Source organism: Cricetulus griseus, chromosome 6 (assembly GCF_003668045.3).
Source record: "Cricetulus griseus strain 17A/GY chromosome 6, alternate assembly CriGri-PICRH-1.0, whole genome shotgun sequence".
Classification (NCBI taxonomy): Eukaryota; Metazoa; Chordata; class Mammalia; order Rodentia; family Cricetidae; genus Cricetulus; species Cricetulus griseus.
The window spans coordinates 108859731-108872705 of record NC_048599.1 but is presented as its reverse complement, the minus strand read 5'-3'; the positions used below and the strand labels follow the sequence as shown (position 1 = coordinate 108872705).

General features: G+C 38.2%; 1 protein-coding gene across 3 annotated transcripts in view; it reads right to left on the bottom strand.

The window, feature by feature from the left end:
- Positions 1–3056: 3056 nt before the first annotated feature.
- The window catches only part of Ttc21b (tetratricopeptide repeat domain 21B), a 68872-nt gene continuing 58953 nt past the window's right edge, over positions 3057–12975 (bottom strand). For all 3 annotated transcript variants that reach the window (XM_027420270.2, XM_035446362.1, XM_027420271.2), the window contains exons 27-29: positions 10994–11114; positions 4910–4977; positions 3057–3561 (exon numbers count right to left, since the gene is read on the bottom strand). In XM_027420270.2, coding sequence (XP_027276071.1) covers positions 3484–3561; positions 4910–4977; positions 10994–11114 — 267 coding nt within the window. In that variant the 3' untranslated portion in view covers positions 3057–3483. The remainder of the gene's footprint in view (positions 3562–4909; positions 4978–10993; positions 11115–12975) is intronic.

The window sequence follows — 12975 nt, the reverse complement described above, 5'->3', positions numbered from 1 at the left end:
GTACATGAGCTATTGAAGAGAATGCTAAGGACCGAGCTGGTTAAGATTGGGTATTTTGGTGTTAAAAGGTTGAGACTGGTTATCGACGATGGCTATTTGCCAGGGCAGGGCCTGCAGCTGCCCTTACATTCTATGCTTTTTGAGTCCCTGATGAGCAGAAGCAATTTCACCCTGCTACACTGGACCCGTGTCAGGGATACATTAGCTACATTAGACTGGGATACATTAGACACACTCTGCGGCTTCTGGTTAAAAACTGCTGTAAGGCTTACCTATTTAAACTAGGTTTGAGAATGGGAAGCATGAATATAACATAGGGAGGCAATACTTTTATATTTTTCCAGGAAAGGTTTCTCTAAGAAATGCCACTTCCCAGGATACAAGATTAACAAAAAAAAAAAAAAAAAAAAAGAAAGATCAATAGCCCTTCTACATATAGATGATAAATGGGCTGAGAAAGAAATCAGAGAAACATCATCTTTCACAATAGACACAAACAACATAAAATATCTTGGGGTAATTCTAACCAAACAAGTGAAAGACCTGTATGACAAGAACTTCAAGTCTTTAAAGAAAGAAATTAAAGAAGATACCTGAAAATGGAAGGATCTCCCATATTCTTGGATAGGTAGGATCAACACAATAAAAATGACAATCTTACCAAAAGCAATCTACAAATCCAATGCAATACCCATCAAAATCCCAGCACAATTCTTCACAGACTTTGAAAAAAACAATACTCAAGTTTATATGTAAAAATAAAAAAACCCATGATAGCCAAAACAACCCTGTACAATAAAGAAACTTCTGGAGGCATCACTATCCCTGACTTCAAGCTCTACTATAGAGCCATAAATAGTCCTGAAAACATATTGGCACAAAAGTAGACAGATAGACCAATGGGATCAAATTGAAAACCCTGATATTAACCCACACACCTACCAACACCTGATTTTTGACAAAGAAGCTAAATTTATACAATGAAAAAAAGAAAGTATCTTCAACAAATGGTGCTGGCATAGCTGGATTCAGACATGTACAAGATTGCAGGAGATCCATATCTATCACTATGCATAAAACCTAAGTCCAAATGGATCAAAGACCTCAACATAAATCTATCCACACTGAACCTCTTAGAAGAGAAGAGAAAGTAGGAGGTACCCTTGAACGAATTGGTACAAGAGACTGCTTCCTGAATATAACACCAGTAGCAGAGACAAAACAGCAGCCCACAAAATGGGAAAAGTCATTCACCAACCCCACATCTAACAGAGGACTGATTTCCAAAATATACAAAGAACTCAAGAAGCTAGTCATCAAAATACCAAATAATCCAATTAAAAAATGGGTTACAGATCAAATTAGAGAATTTTCAATAGTGGAATCTCAAATGGCCGAAAGTATTTAAGAAATTGTTCAACATCCTTAGCCATCAGGGAAATGCAAATCAAAACAACACTGAGATACCATCTTATATCTGTCAGAATGGCTAAAGTAAAAAACACCAATGACAGTCTATGCTGGAGAGGATGTGCAGAAAGGGGAACACTCCTCCATTGTTGGTGGGAATGCAAATTGTACAGCCACTTTGGAAATCAGTATGGTGGTTTCTCAGAAAAGAGAATCAGTCTACCTCAAGATCCAGCAATTCTAACTCTTAGGCTTATACTGAAAGGATGCATATTCATACAACAAGGACATCTGTTCAACTATGTTAATCGCAGCATTATTTGTAATAGCCAGAACCTGGAAGCAACCTAGATGCCCCTCAACTGAAGAATGGATAAAGAAAATGTGGTACATTTACACAATGGTGTACTACTCAACAGAAAAAAACAAAAAACAAAAACAACAACAACAAAAAAAAAAAACAATAAAATCTTGAAATTCACAGGCAAATGGATGGAACGAGAAGAAACCATCCTGAGTGAGGTAACCCAGACACAGAAAGAAAAACACGGTATGTATGCACTCATAAGTGGATATTAGACATAGAGCAAAGGATTACCAGCCTACAATCCACACTGCCAAGAGAAGCTAGGAAACAAGGAGGACTGTAAGAGAGACATACATGGTCCAGTGAGCAGAAAAGACAAGAACCGCCCTCCCAGGAAAAAATTGGGAGCATGGGGGGAGGGAGGGGGAGAGAAGAGAAAGAGGAGGGGAGAAGAGGATCGGGGAGGAGAACATGAGGGATCAGGAAGGTTGAGTTGGGAGAACAGAGGAGAGCAAGGAAAGAAATGCCTTAATAGAGGAAGCCATTATGGGCTTAACAAGAGACCTGGCACTAGGAAACCTCCAGGGATCCACAAAGATGTCCCCAACTAATAATCTAAGCAATAGTGGAGAGGCTACCTTTAATGCCCTTCCCCTATAATGAGATTGATTATGACTACCTTATATACCATCCTAGAGCTTTCATCCAGTAGCTGATAGAAGCAGAAGCACAGATTCACAGCTAAGCACTGAGCTGAACTCCTGGAATCCAGTTGTAGAGAGGGAGGGGTGATGAGCAAAGGGGCCAAGACCAGGCTGGAGTAACCCACAGAAACAGCTGACCTGAACAAGCGGGAGCTCACGGATCCCAGTCTGACAACTAGGGAACCAGTGTAAGACCGAATCAGGTTCCCTGAATGTGTGTGTCAGTTGGGGGCTTGAACAGTCTATGGGGCCTCTGGCAGTGGAACCAGTTATTTTTCCCTAGTGCAGGAATGGACTTGGGAGCCCATTCCCTATGGAGGGATACTCTCTCAGCCTAGATACATGGAAGAGGGCCCAGGTCCTGCTCCAAATGATGTGGCAGTCTTTGATAATCCCTGAGGAGTAGATGGGGGTGGGATGGAGGGGTAGTGGAGGAACTGGGAGGTTGGGAGGAAGAGGGAACTGGGGTTGGTATGTAAAATAAGATTGTTTTTAATTTAAATAAAATTAATAAAAAACATAAAAAAGAAATGCCACTTACGCAACACTGCAGACTGCCCTGTGAGACTACCTTTATTTATTTTTTTTTAAAAAAAACAACATATCTTTTGAGTTCTGAGAACAAAGTAAAGCCATATATTCACAAAACCTTTATTAAAATATACATTAAAAATACTATTTTTCATAAGTTACACAAGATTATATCATAAAGTATAATAAAAAATTAACAGGTAACTGTTGACTTTAAATAGGATCGTGGAAAATCTAATACTCTTTAGAAAAGGTATATCACCTTGACTTTAACAAAAATATCCTCTGTAGAAATGAGCTAGTCTTTATCACAGAACTGCCTCATTTGCGCCTAATGGAAGAGAGAAAGGTCAGGTCTCACCCAGCCTCTCCACCAGCAAATGCCACAGTGTTTGTCCATGGACAGCAGCAGCCTCTGCTGGAGAAAGGGGGACATGCTTCTGTGACACTGTCAGCAGGAGCTGTGTGTATTGCAAAGGCTGTCGGATCCATGCTGTCTCCTGCTCAACAGTTTGACGAAAACAATCATTTTCAAGGTCTTAAAGATGCACGGGCCTTATCAAGTATATCCTTTCTGATTTTGGGGTAAGCTGGATGTGCTTCAAGAACCTGGGGGAAGAAAGCCAAAATAATTTGAGGGTTGAGAATGAGGGAACTATGACTTTTGCCATAAATGGGCATTATGACCAAGAGCCCACTGTATTAACACCATAACTGTAACAGTTTGCAAAGATGACCATAGCAATGAAGTGGTGACTCATTTAGATGAACAGGTAAGAGCAGCAGAAATGGAACCTCATAGGGAAACATCCCATACATGCTTCCTAAACAGATGAGTTCGAAGGCAAATTAAATACTTCTGTAACTTCTAATAACTCCGGGAGAGTGATATTCACTCACAGGGAGCACACATCAGGTTTTCCTGGACCTATTTTGGAACATTCAGATTCCCAGGGACACTATGTCTAAGAGTAAGGAGCTACTGATTTAAAAAGACAGACCTCCAAAAGTGATTCTAATGCATAGCCTTGCTTACCCTCTTGTGATCACTCTTACCCTCAGTAAGGTTCTAAAGCATGGCCTTACTAAAGTATTGCCCACAGTTACCTTTGTGAGAAACACTACCTTACAGGAGTAAGCAGTCAACAGCAATCCCCTAGCCAGATGTTTACTACAACAATGTTGGAACAGAACTATCTGATGGAAGGGACATGAAAAAATCGTAAGGAGTTTATTCTGGAACTATCACCTTTCATGGAAGACCAAAGAAGCGGTGGAAATTCTAAACCCGGAAAAAATTGATATATGTTATTTTAATTGTGGGATTTTAATGCAACAAAATGCAGATGTACTTTCTAAATTATGGAGTATTTTTATCTGTAATTTGCAAATCAAAATTCTCTAGTAAATAGACTTAAATATACTCACAAAAAGTTCCACTTAAAATAATGACCTAGGAAATCAATACTATCTTCAAATGTGTGCCTGGTGCCTGCAGAGGACAGACAGGGTGGTGGAGACCCTGGAGCTGGAGTTACAGATGGTTGAGAGCTGCGCATCAGTGATGGCAACCACACCCGGGTCCTCTGCAAGAGCAGCAAATGTTCCTAATTGCTGAGTCATCTCTCCAGGCCTTCAAATTGGGGTTTGTTAAAATGTTTTCTCTACTAGCTTGTGTTTTTAAATTGGCACAAACATTTTCCTCTTGGAACCCCAATATAAACATATCCTTGTTTTAAATACACTTATTTTGAACTGAACACTGACAATTTCTCCACAATTTATTTAATGCACTAGCTAAAGGAGTGCATCTTCTATTTCTTTCTATTCAATGACATTTTGAGAGTAAAAGAAAATTGTCCATATATACTTTGAGTTATGAATCTTAGTCTTAAGAGCTGAGTCATCTCCAGCCTTCATCTGTACTATTTAAAGAAACTGTAATTTAAGCATTTACCTGGTGACATATGTCAATTGCATCCACATATCGTTTTGCCTTTAAGTAATTAAATGCCAATTTGTATCCTGTTAAGACAAAAAAAGAGATATAGTGGTATATGCTTTTTTCTTTCTCTTTGTTGATTCAGTAGAGAAGCCATTAGGTAGGCTGTTGGTCACACTATCACAGAGAAAAGTGACACGGTATTAGAAAGCAAAGTAAAATTAAGAAGAGCAAACAGAAAGGAACAAAGTTGGAAAAAAGGACTACAGTGAATACCTGTTGGGAGAGATATTCCACAGTGTGGTTTCTCCAATTTACTAAAAAGGTCTCATTGATGTCAGGTTACAGTAAAAACTCATCACAAGGCAGTAAAAATCAACATACCCATTGATTTATACAGTATACGTTCATTTAGTACTTAGTAGGGAAACTGATACCTGTAGTCAAACTTCTATTAGAAGAAGAAATACCTTATTTAAGTAATTGCATGAGTAGATGAATAATTTCAAACAGAGCTATAAATTCCATGATAGAAAGATCCAAATCAAAACTCAAAGTTACAGTAGCCGGGCATTGGTGGCACACGCCTTTAATCCCAGCACTTGGGAGACAGAGGCAGGTGGATCTCTGTGAGTCCAGCCTGGTCTCCAGAGTGAGTGCCAGGACCGGCTCCAGAGCTACACAGAGAAACCCTGTCTTGAAAAACCAAAAAAAAAAAAAAAAAAAAAAGGCCTAAGCTGAGCTAGACTGGTAATCAAAAACACTTTCTCTTCAGGTAGGGAAGAGAGAAAGGATGACTGCATATATCAAGACATATAAGAAACCAAACCACTTCAGAGTCCTTGCTTAGAAGACAGCAAATCAGAGAGCAGCATAGGTGGGTAGATTAGTCATCAGATGCCCAATTAATGAACAGCAAGTCTCTTCACAATTATGCACACAGAAATCTCACTCTTCTAGTGTTGACAATTAGAAGTTTTAAGACACTCAAAAATGATTATTGCTCTCCTACAAGACTATTCCAAGAATAAGAAAACTAAAATTAAAATGAAACTAAAATTAAAACTAAATTCCACTTCTCCCACAATGATCCCTAAGTTGTTGGAGGAGAGGGTGCAGCACAGATGCCCAATTTAGAGCTGAGCATTTCTCATGCTGTTACTATCTGCACCTTGGCCACTTGTGGGTTTCTCTGTTAATCACCATCTACTACAAATAGAAACTTCTCTAATGAGGGTTCAGAGGTATATTAATCTATGGGGCTAGCAATAAGTCATTTGTTAGGAGTCAGTTTGATATTCTGTCCATTTAGCAGAGTAATTCTAATAGGTTCTCCTTTAGGGCCTATGACATGTTAACCACAAGTTCTTAGCCCAACAATGGAGCCAAGGATGGGTTTCATTTTGTGAACAGCAATTTAGAAACCAATTTAGAAAGTAGGGGGTTACTCCCATGACATTTGTGCCACTATTGCATCAATGGATATGTCTTGCCAGGAAAGTAATTATTGTATCTCACAGGTTTCACATCTGGGTAAAAATGACAACTTTTCTCATCTAGTAGCATGATCATCAGCTTTCAGCACTATGAAAGCTAGCCAGTAGGAAAGCTTCCATGTCAATGTTAACTTAATGTCTCCAAGTTCATTGACTCAAGTGATACCTTCAGCAAAAGGGTCAAGTTCAGGAGGGTAAAGACAGCATTGACAACATCGTGCAATGATTAAGTGTTTATGAGACTTCATTGGCCAGAAACTCTAAAAGAAAAAACTCAAATACAAGGAAACAAGTGTCCCCTGTATACAACAGAACTCACAGTGGTTATGATAGCATACACAAGTCTCATGCAAGCTCAAGCCAGACCATACCCTACGATGGAGGGGAAGGTAGACACAAATCCCCAAATTAATGAGTCATTAGTAATTGCTAGCTACTAGGAGAGGGAGAGAGTCAGTTTTCTGTAAGAGTGCCACCATTAGTAGGCTGGCATATTCCAGTGGAAGGCCACACATTATGAATATGTGGGTAGCACAAATTGGACTTGGTAAGTGAAAAAGACAGAACACAAAGTTTGGTGGCTAGGGAAAGCAAGTAGATCTGGGAGAAGTTGGGGCAGGAGTGAATATAGTCAAAGATTACTGTACAAAAAATTATTGCTCAAAGAACTAATGAAAACTTAAAGAAGAGAAAGCTAAAAATAGGATAGCTATTTAATATTGGGCTACTTTGGAAAATATAATTAATATAAAATAAAATATAGTAGCCATTTAATTTTATAACTTACAAATAGGAAATGAAAATGTTGGTCATGGGCTCTAATGAAAGGACTGTGTTGTGGCTTCATGTCTATTGCTTATGATAAAATACCATAACCAAAGCAACTTAAAGGAGGGAAGGGTTTATACGGCTTACAGTTCAGGTATAGTCCATCATTTCAAGGAAAGCAAGGTAGAACTCACACGGTTATATCACATCCATACCCAAGAACAAAGAGAGAACAAAGCATCTTTGCTTGCTTGCTCTGTGCTTCCCTTTCTCTTACTGTTCAGTACACCCTGCCTAGAGAATAGTCTTACCCACATAGACTGGGTTTTCCCATATAAAATTAACAAGACATTTCACCACAGACATGCCACAGGAAAATCTGATCTTCCTCAATTGAGGACCTCTTCTTCAGGTGATTCTAGCTTGTGACATATTGAAAATTAAAAACAATCACAGGCTGGAACAAATTTTTAAAATTTCAAACAAACATTTGAATAACTGGCAAATATAATCATATAGCAGAAAAAGAAATAAGAATTGTCCCAAATTTACAATGTTTGCTATAAACTTATATGGATGTAAATGTTTTATATCTTAAATTTATAATCATGCATACATGTACTTATGCAAAAGTAAAAACAAGTTTCTGAGAGGTAAATTCAAGGTATAACCAAGAAATTCTAAAATGGACTAATATTCAGTGATATTAAAAAATCAAAGACTCTAAGACATCATGTCACATCAAACACAATTTAAATGAGAACTACTCAAACTTTTAAAGTGTACAAGTGTGGGCTTCTGGCTTGCTAACTGTGGTAGTATGAAAAAAAATGGTTCTCAAAAGGAGTGGCACTGTTAGGAGGCAGAGACTTGTTAGAATAGGAGTGGTCTTGTGGGAGGAAGTGTGTCACTGTGGAGGTGGGCTTTGAGGTCTAATACATGTTCAAGGCACGCCCAGTTAGACAATTTACTTCCTGTTGCCTGTAAGATGTACACAGCTCCTTCTCTGGCACCATGTCTGCCTGCATGCTGCCATGTCCCACCATGAGGATGATGGACTAAACAACTGAAACTGTAAGCAAGCCCCTATTAAATGTTTTCCTTTAAAAGAGTTGCTGTGGTCATGGTGTCTCTTCACAGTAATATAACACTGACTAAGGCAGTGATTAACTTTGGAACCACAGGCACATTGCTTGAGTTTTTGATTTTCAGTTCACTTAACTGTTAGGGAAACAATTATTAATGTCTCATAGTGTAATTGTATTTTTGTTTTTCTTTATGTCTGTGGGTGATGTGCACCAACTGTGTATCTGGTTCCAGTAGAAGTCAGAAGAGGAAGTCAGATCCCCTGGAACTGGAGTTAGAGATGGTTGTGAGTCACCATGTGGGTGCTAGAAATGGAGCCTGGGTCCTCTGCAAGTGCAGCTAGTGCTCTTAACTGCTGAGCCATCCCCCTAGTCCCTCTTAGTACAATTTTAAAGATCAAATAGTAATCTTATTATGAAATGCTTTAAAAAAAACTTTGCAGTACCACAACATAAATACTAGCATTTTTTCCTGATAAACAAACTCTATATTAAAATCATAACTTTAATGTTAGAAGTCAATAAGGCTATCTTTAACAAAAACAAAATGAGAAAGGCAATGAAGGGCTAGGAAGCACAAGGAACAAGTGCACATGTGCAAGGCAAGCACACTACACCTGTCAAAAGCATATACACTCAATTATAGGGCAAGCAGGAAAAAGAGAAAGGGAACCAGCAGTCTAGTTACTGCCATGTAACCTAAGTGTAGGTGTGGGTGGATCCTTCCCTTACCGGCTCTCAGTTCTTAGTGTTCTTCTAGTTTCATATGACATTTCACTTTAAATGTGTTCTTGGGCATATTTATACTAGGTATATATACAACTATATATGTTAAATGTGAATGATAAATATATTACTAGCATATTTATCTTGGTCCCATTTGCAGTGACAGCACCCGATTCTGAATTCTAAGGAAACAGTAGGTAGATTTCAAGGGTTTCTTGACAAGTGACAGTGAAAGGCACTGTTAATTTGGCCGGTCACACTAGAGTACTGAATACAGTGACAGTCTTAAGGGGGAAGCTAAGTAATTGAAAGTGTCAATGGAACACCCATGAGAGGGACACTGGGAGAGCTGCCAAGATCATTTATAAACTACAATACTATAAGGAAAAACTGGAGAGTTGGAGTCTCTGTTTTCTGGAAGCTTTCTAAGGAAGAGCATATAAATAACTTGGAAACATCTTACTCTGGAGGAATAAATTATCAAAATTATTTATATTTTGTGGGTATTAAAAAAATTCCATATTACAAGGTGACCCTACCTCATATGATATATAATACCAGGGGATGAAAATTTCTAAACAACCATTAGTTACTGCACTTTGTCCAATCCAGTAATTTAACAAATCCTAAAGAAACACCAGTCAGGGACAAGCTAAAGAGATGGCATTGAGTGTAAGGAGGAATATCTGAAGGCAAGTCAAACATTGTGACACAGCTGTTGAAGACTGGTGCCATCTTAGGCTGCGTTAATAACTTCAAATCACCTAATCTAATGAACATCAACACCTTTATGCGCACAATGAGCCAAACCATTTAGAAACACATTCACACCTAGTAAAACAGATCAGAAGGGTCACAGCAAAGAAAGTGATTGCTTTCAGAAACTCTTTCTCCTCTCTCTCTCTTTCTCTCTCTCTCTCTCTCTCCTATAAAAAATCTCACACCAATGTTGTTTTTTATTTTTTCTTTTTTTTCGGTTTTTTCGAGACAGGGTTTCACTGTGGCTTTGGAGCCTATCCTGGCACTCGCTCTGTAGATTAGGCTGGTCTCGAACTCACAGAGATCTGCCTGCCTCTGCCTCCCGAGTGGTGCCCAGCTTCACACCCAAATTTTAAGGGAGAATAAATGAAGTCTGCTTAGCAGTTTCAAGGCACCACATAAAAAAGGGAAAGATGACAATCTTCTCAGGAAGAACAGAAAGTACTTGATGGTCACCTCAGGAGAATGCTCCCAATGAAGGGCCATCCTCATCACAGTACAGATCTGCACTGTGGCAGTGAATCAGACTCAGCTAAGTGGGAGGAGCCCAGTTAGCAGGCAGCTGAGGTTAGTCACTGAGTGCACTACTGATGCCACCTAACTGTTCAGACACTGTAGACATTTTTCAAGCAAGACTCTACAGACACAAATAAAAATGGTTCTAGATGCTTAGGGGAAATGTAGCCCTTTGTGACATCCCCAAAACTGTACTTGAATGTTAAAAGGCTTTAGAAGATCAACAGTAAAGGAAACTTCGGTGATGATGTAATTTGCATAATTTGACAATGGAACACTTTTTGTCCACAACATTACCATTTTCCAAATAGCAGAGTCAAAGCAGAGAAAAAAAAAGGCAGAATTAGTCTAGAAGAAAGTGACTGAAGATGGAACTTCAGGAAATTATACTTAACTATTTATAGGTAATAATTCATCATGAATATAAAATATTAACCATGTATGTTGGTTTATATATATGATATATACATTACATATATTATATACAATATACATATACACATATTATTCCTAAAAATGAATTTCAAAGATTTACAAATGATATACCATTTCTTTTTTCCCCATTTTTTATTTAAATTAGAAACAAGATTGTTTTACATGTCCATCCCAGTTCCCTCTCCCTCCCCTCCTCCCCTGCCCCCCACTAACACCCTACCTATCCCATCCCCTTTCTGCTCCCCACAGAAAGTGAGGCCTTCCATGCTATATCATTTCTTGTGAACACCCTGAGCCCAATTTGCTGAACTCACCCACTGCTGGATTTGTCTGGTTACTGTGTTTCCATGCCATCTCATAGTTGAAGGCTGCATCTGTATATGCTTGCTCTTTCTCCATAATGTATCCCATGTATTCATAAGCTTTGCAACAAGACTAAGTGGAAAATGGAAGACATGAAGAGATCAAGCTCCATACAAATAAAATCTTATGGGATGTGTATGACATTCATACCATTCATATTAACCCATCTAAATAGTGATAAAGGAATTGTTTTCAAACTTGAGTATATCATTCAAGTATGGACAGGACACAGGGAATGACTCTGATTCCAAGAGCAGTATAAACCTTTCAGAAGCAGAATTTCTTTTTACAGAAATATACATAATGTATGCATATTTTACTCATATACAGGTACCTAGTTTATTGTGAAAAATCTACACACATATCGACTTAATATGGATATATAACTTTCCTTCAAAACTTAACTACTGACTCAGCTCCTGCCTCACACTTACACTTTCATATGACCAAGAAAACATCCTCAGATACTGTATAATTTTAACCATATAAATGCTAGGATGCTTCTCTAAAAGACAAAGACTTCCTTAAATACAACCCAAACTCAGAATGTACCAACTTCTAAATCACCCATTGCAGACAATAGTCATATTTCAAACTGTTAAAATATCATTTAATTTTTAAAAAGTTTGTTAGACTGAGAATCCAATCCATGTCACAGATTGTGAGTGGTTTGAAATAGCTCAAATCTGTTCTGATCTAGAGAATTTCTCTTCTGTCTCTCTTATGTTAACCAAAAGTAGTAAAAAAAACCTTTACAGGAGCATTTATCTCCACATGGGTTTAGTTAATTGCATCTTTGTGGTGCTTCTATAATATAGTCCAAAATTACTGATAGTTTCTGCTACTTGCCATGGTTCTCATCCTTCCTAATGCTGAGATCCTTTAATATAGTTCCTCATGTTGTGGTGACCCCCAAGTATAAAATTATTTTCATTGCTACTTCATAACTGTAATTTTGTTACCAATGTGAATTGTAATGTAAATATCTGATATGCAGCATATGTGACCCCCAAAGGGGTCGCAACACACAGGTTGAGAGCTGCTGTTTTAGAGGCTTAGTCTCAATATTTCCTTTATATGCTAACAGAATTTATTATAACATTTATCCTTATTCTAAGACATTTCATTAGTATTTCCACTAAAACAAAGACATCATGTGAATCTGGGAAAGTCCCCCTTCACCACTCAGATGTTCCATAGCTCATCACAGAGCAGTCTTAACGTTTTGATATTACTTTTTCCATTTCACCTGTTTGAAAATATAGTGCACTGTTGCGTTTACCTTAATTATTGTGTGTTCTGTCTACCAGAGCCATCTCTGCCAGACATTTTGTTCTTCCATGACAAACAATAGGATGTTTGACTTTCTCCCTTTTTATAATATTCTGTCCATTCATAAACTCACCAATGTTGAAAAATAGTATACATATCATTGCTTATTTATTACTTGGAAAAAACTCTCTACATCAAGATGTCTTACTGAAGAATTGACTACTTAGCAGTGCAGTTTATACAGAAACCCAGAACAGTGCTGAATTCCTCCCTATCGTCTGACAGAAGTCAGTTCATTAGCATACTGCAGTGTTCACTAATTCTATTTGCTGTTTTGTATTTCTAAGCAGTCATGGGTTTAACATATTGGATGTGTTTTAATCTATTGCGGCTCTCATTCCCTTTGGTACTTGGTGTCCTAACTCTGGCTACTGGACTGTCTTCAGTGTGGCTCCCGAGTGCTTGGCACGGCACTCTCTGTCTTTGATAGCTTTCTTACCATCTGCTATGGCAAGATGCTCTAATGCTGTCTTACGCTTTCTTGGTCCAATTATCAGTGATTTTCATTTGAAAATGATATAACTCAAGGTTCCTAAGCTTTGATTCCTGAGCCTCATGCATTCAAATAGACATGCCAAACCAACAAGGCTGAATGAAGTTT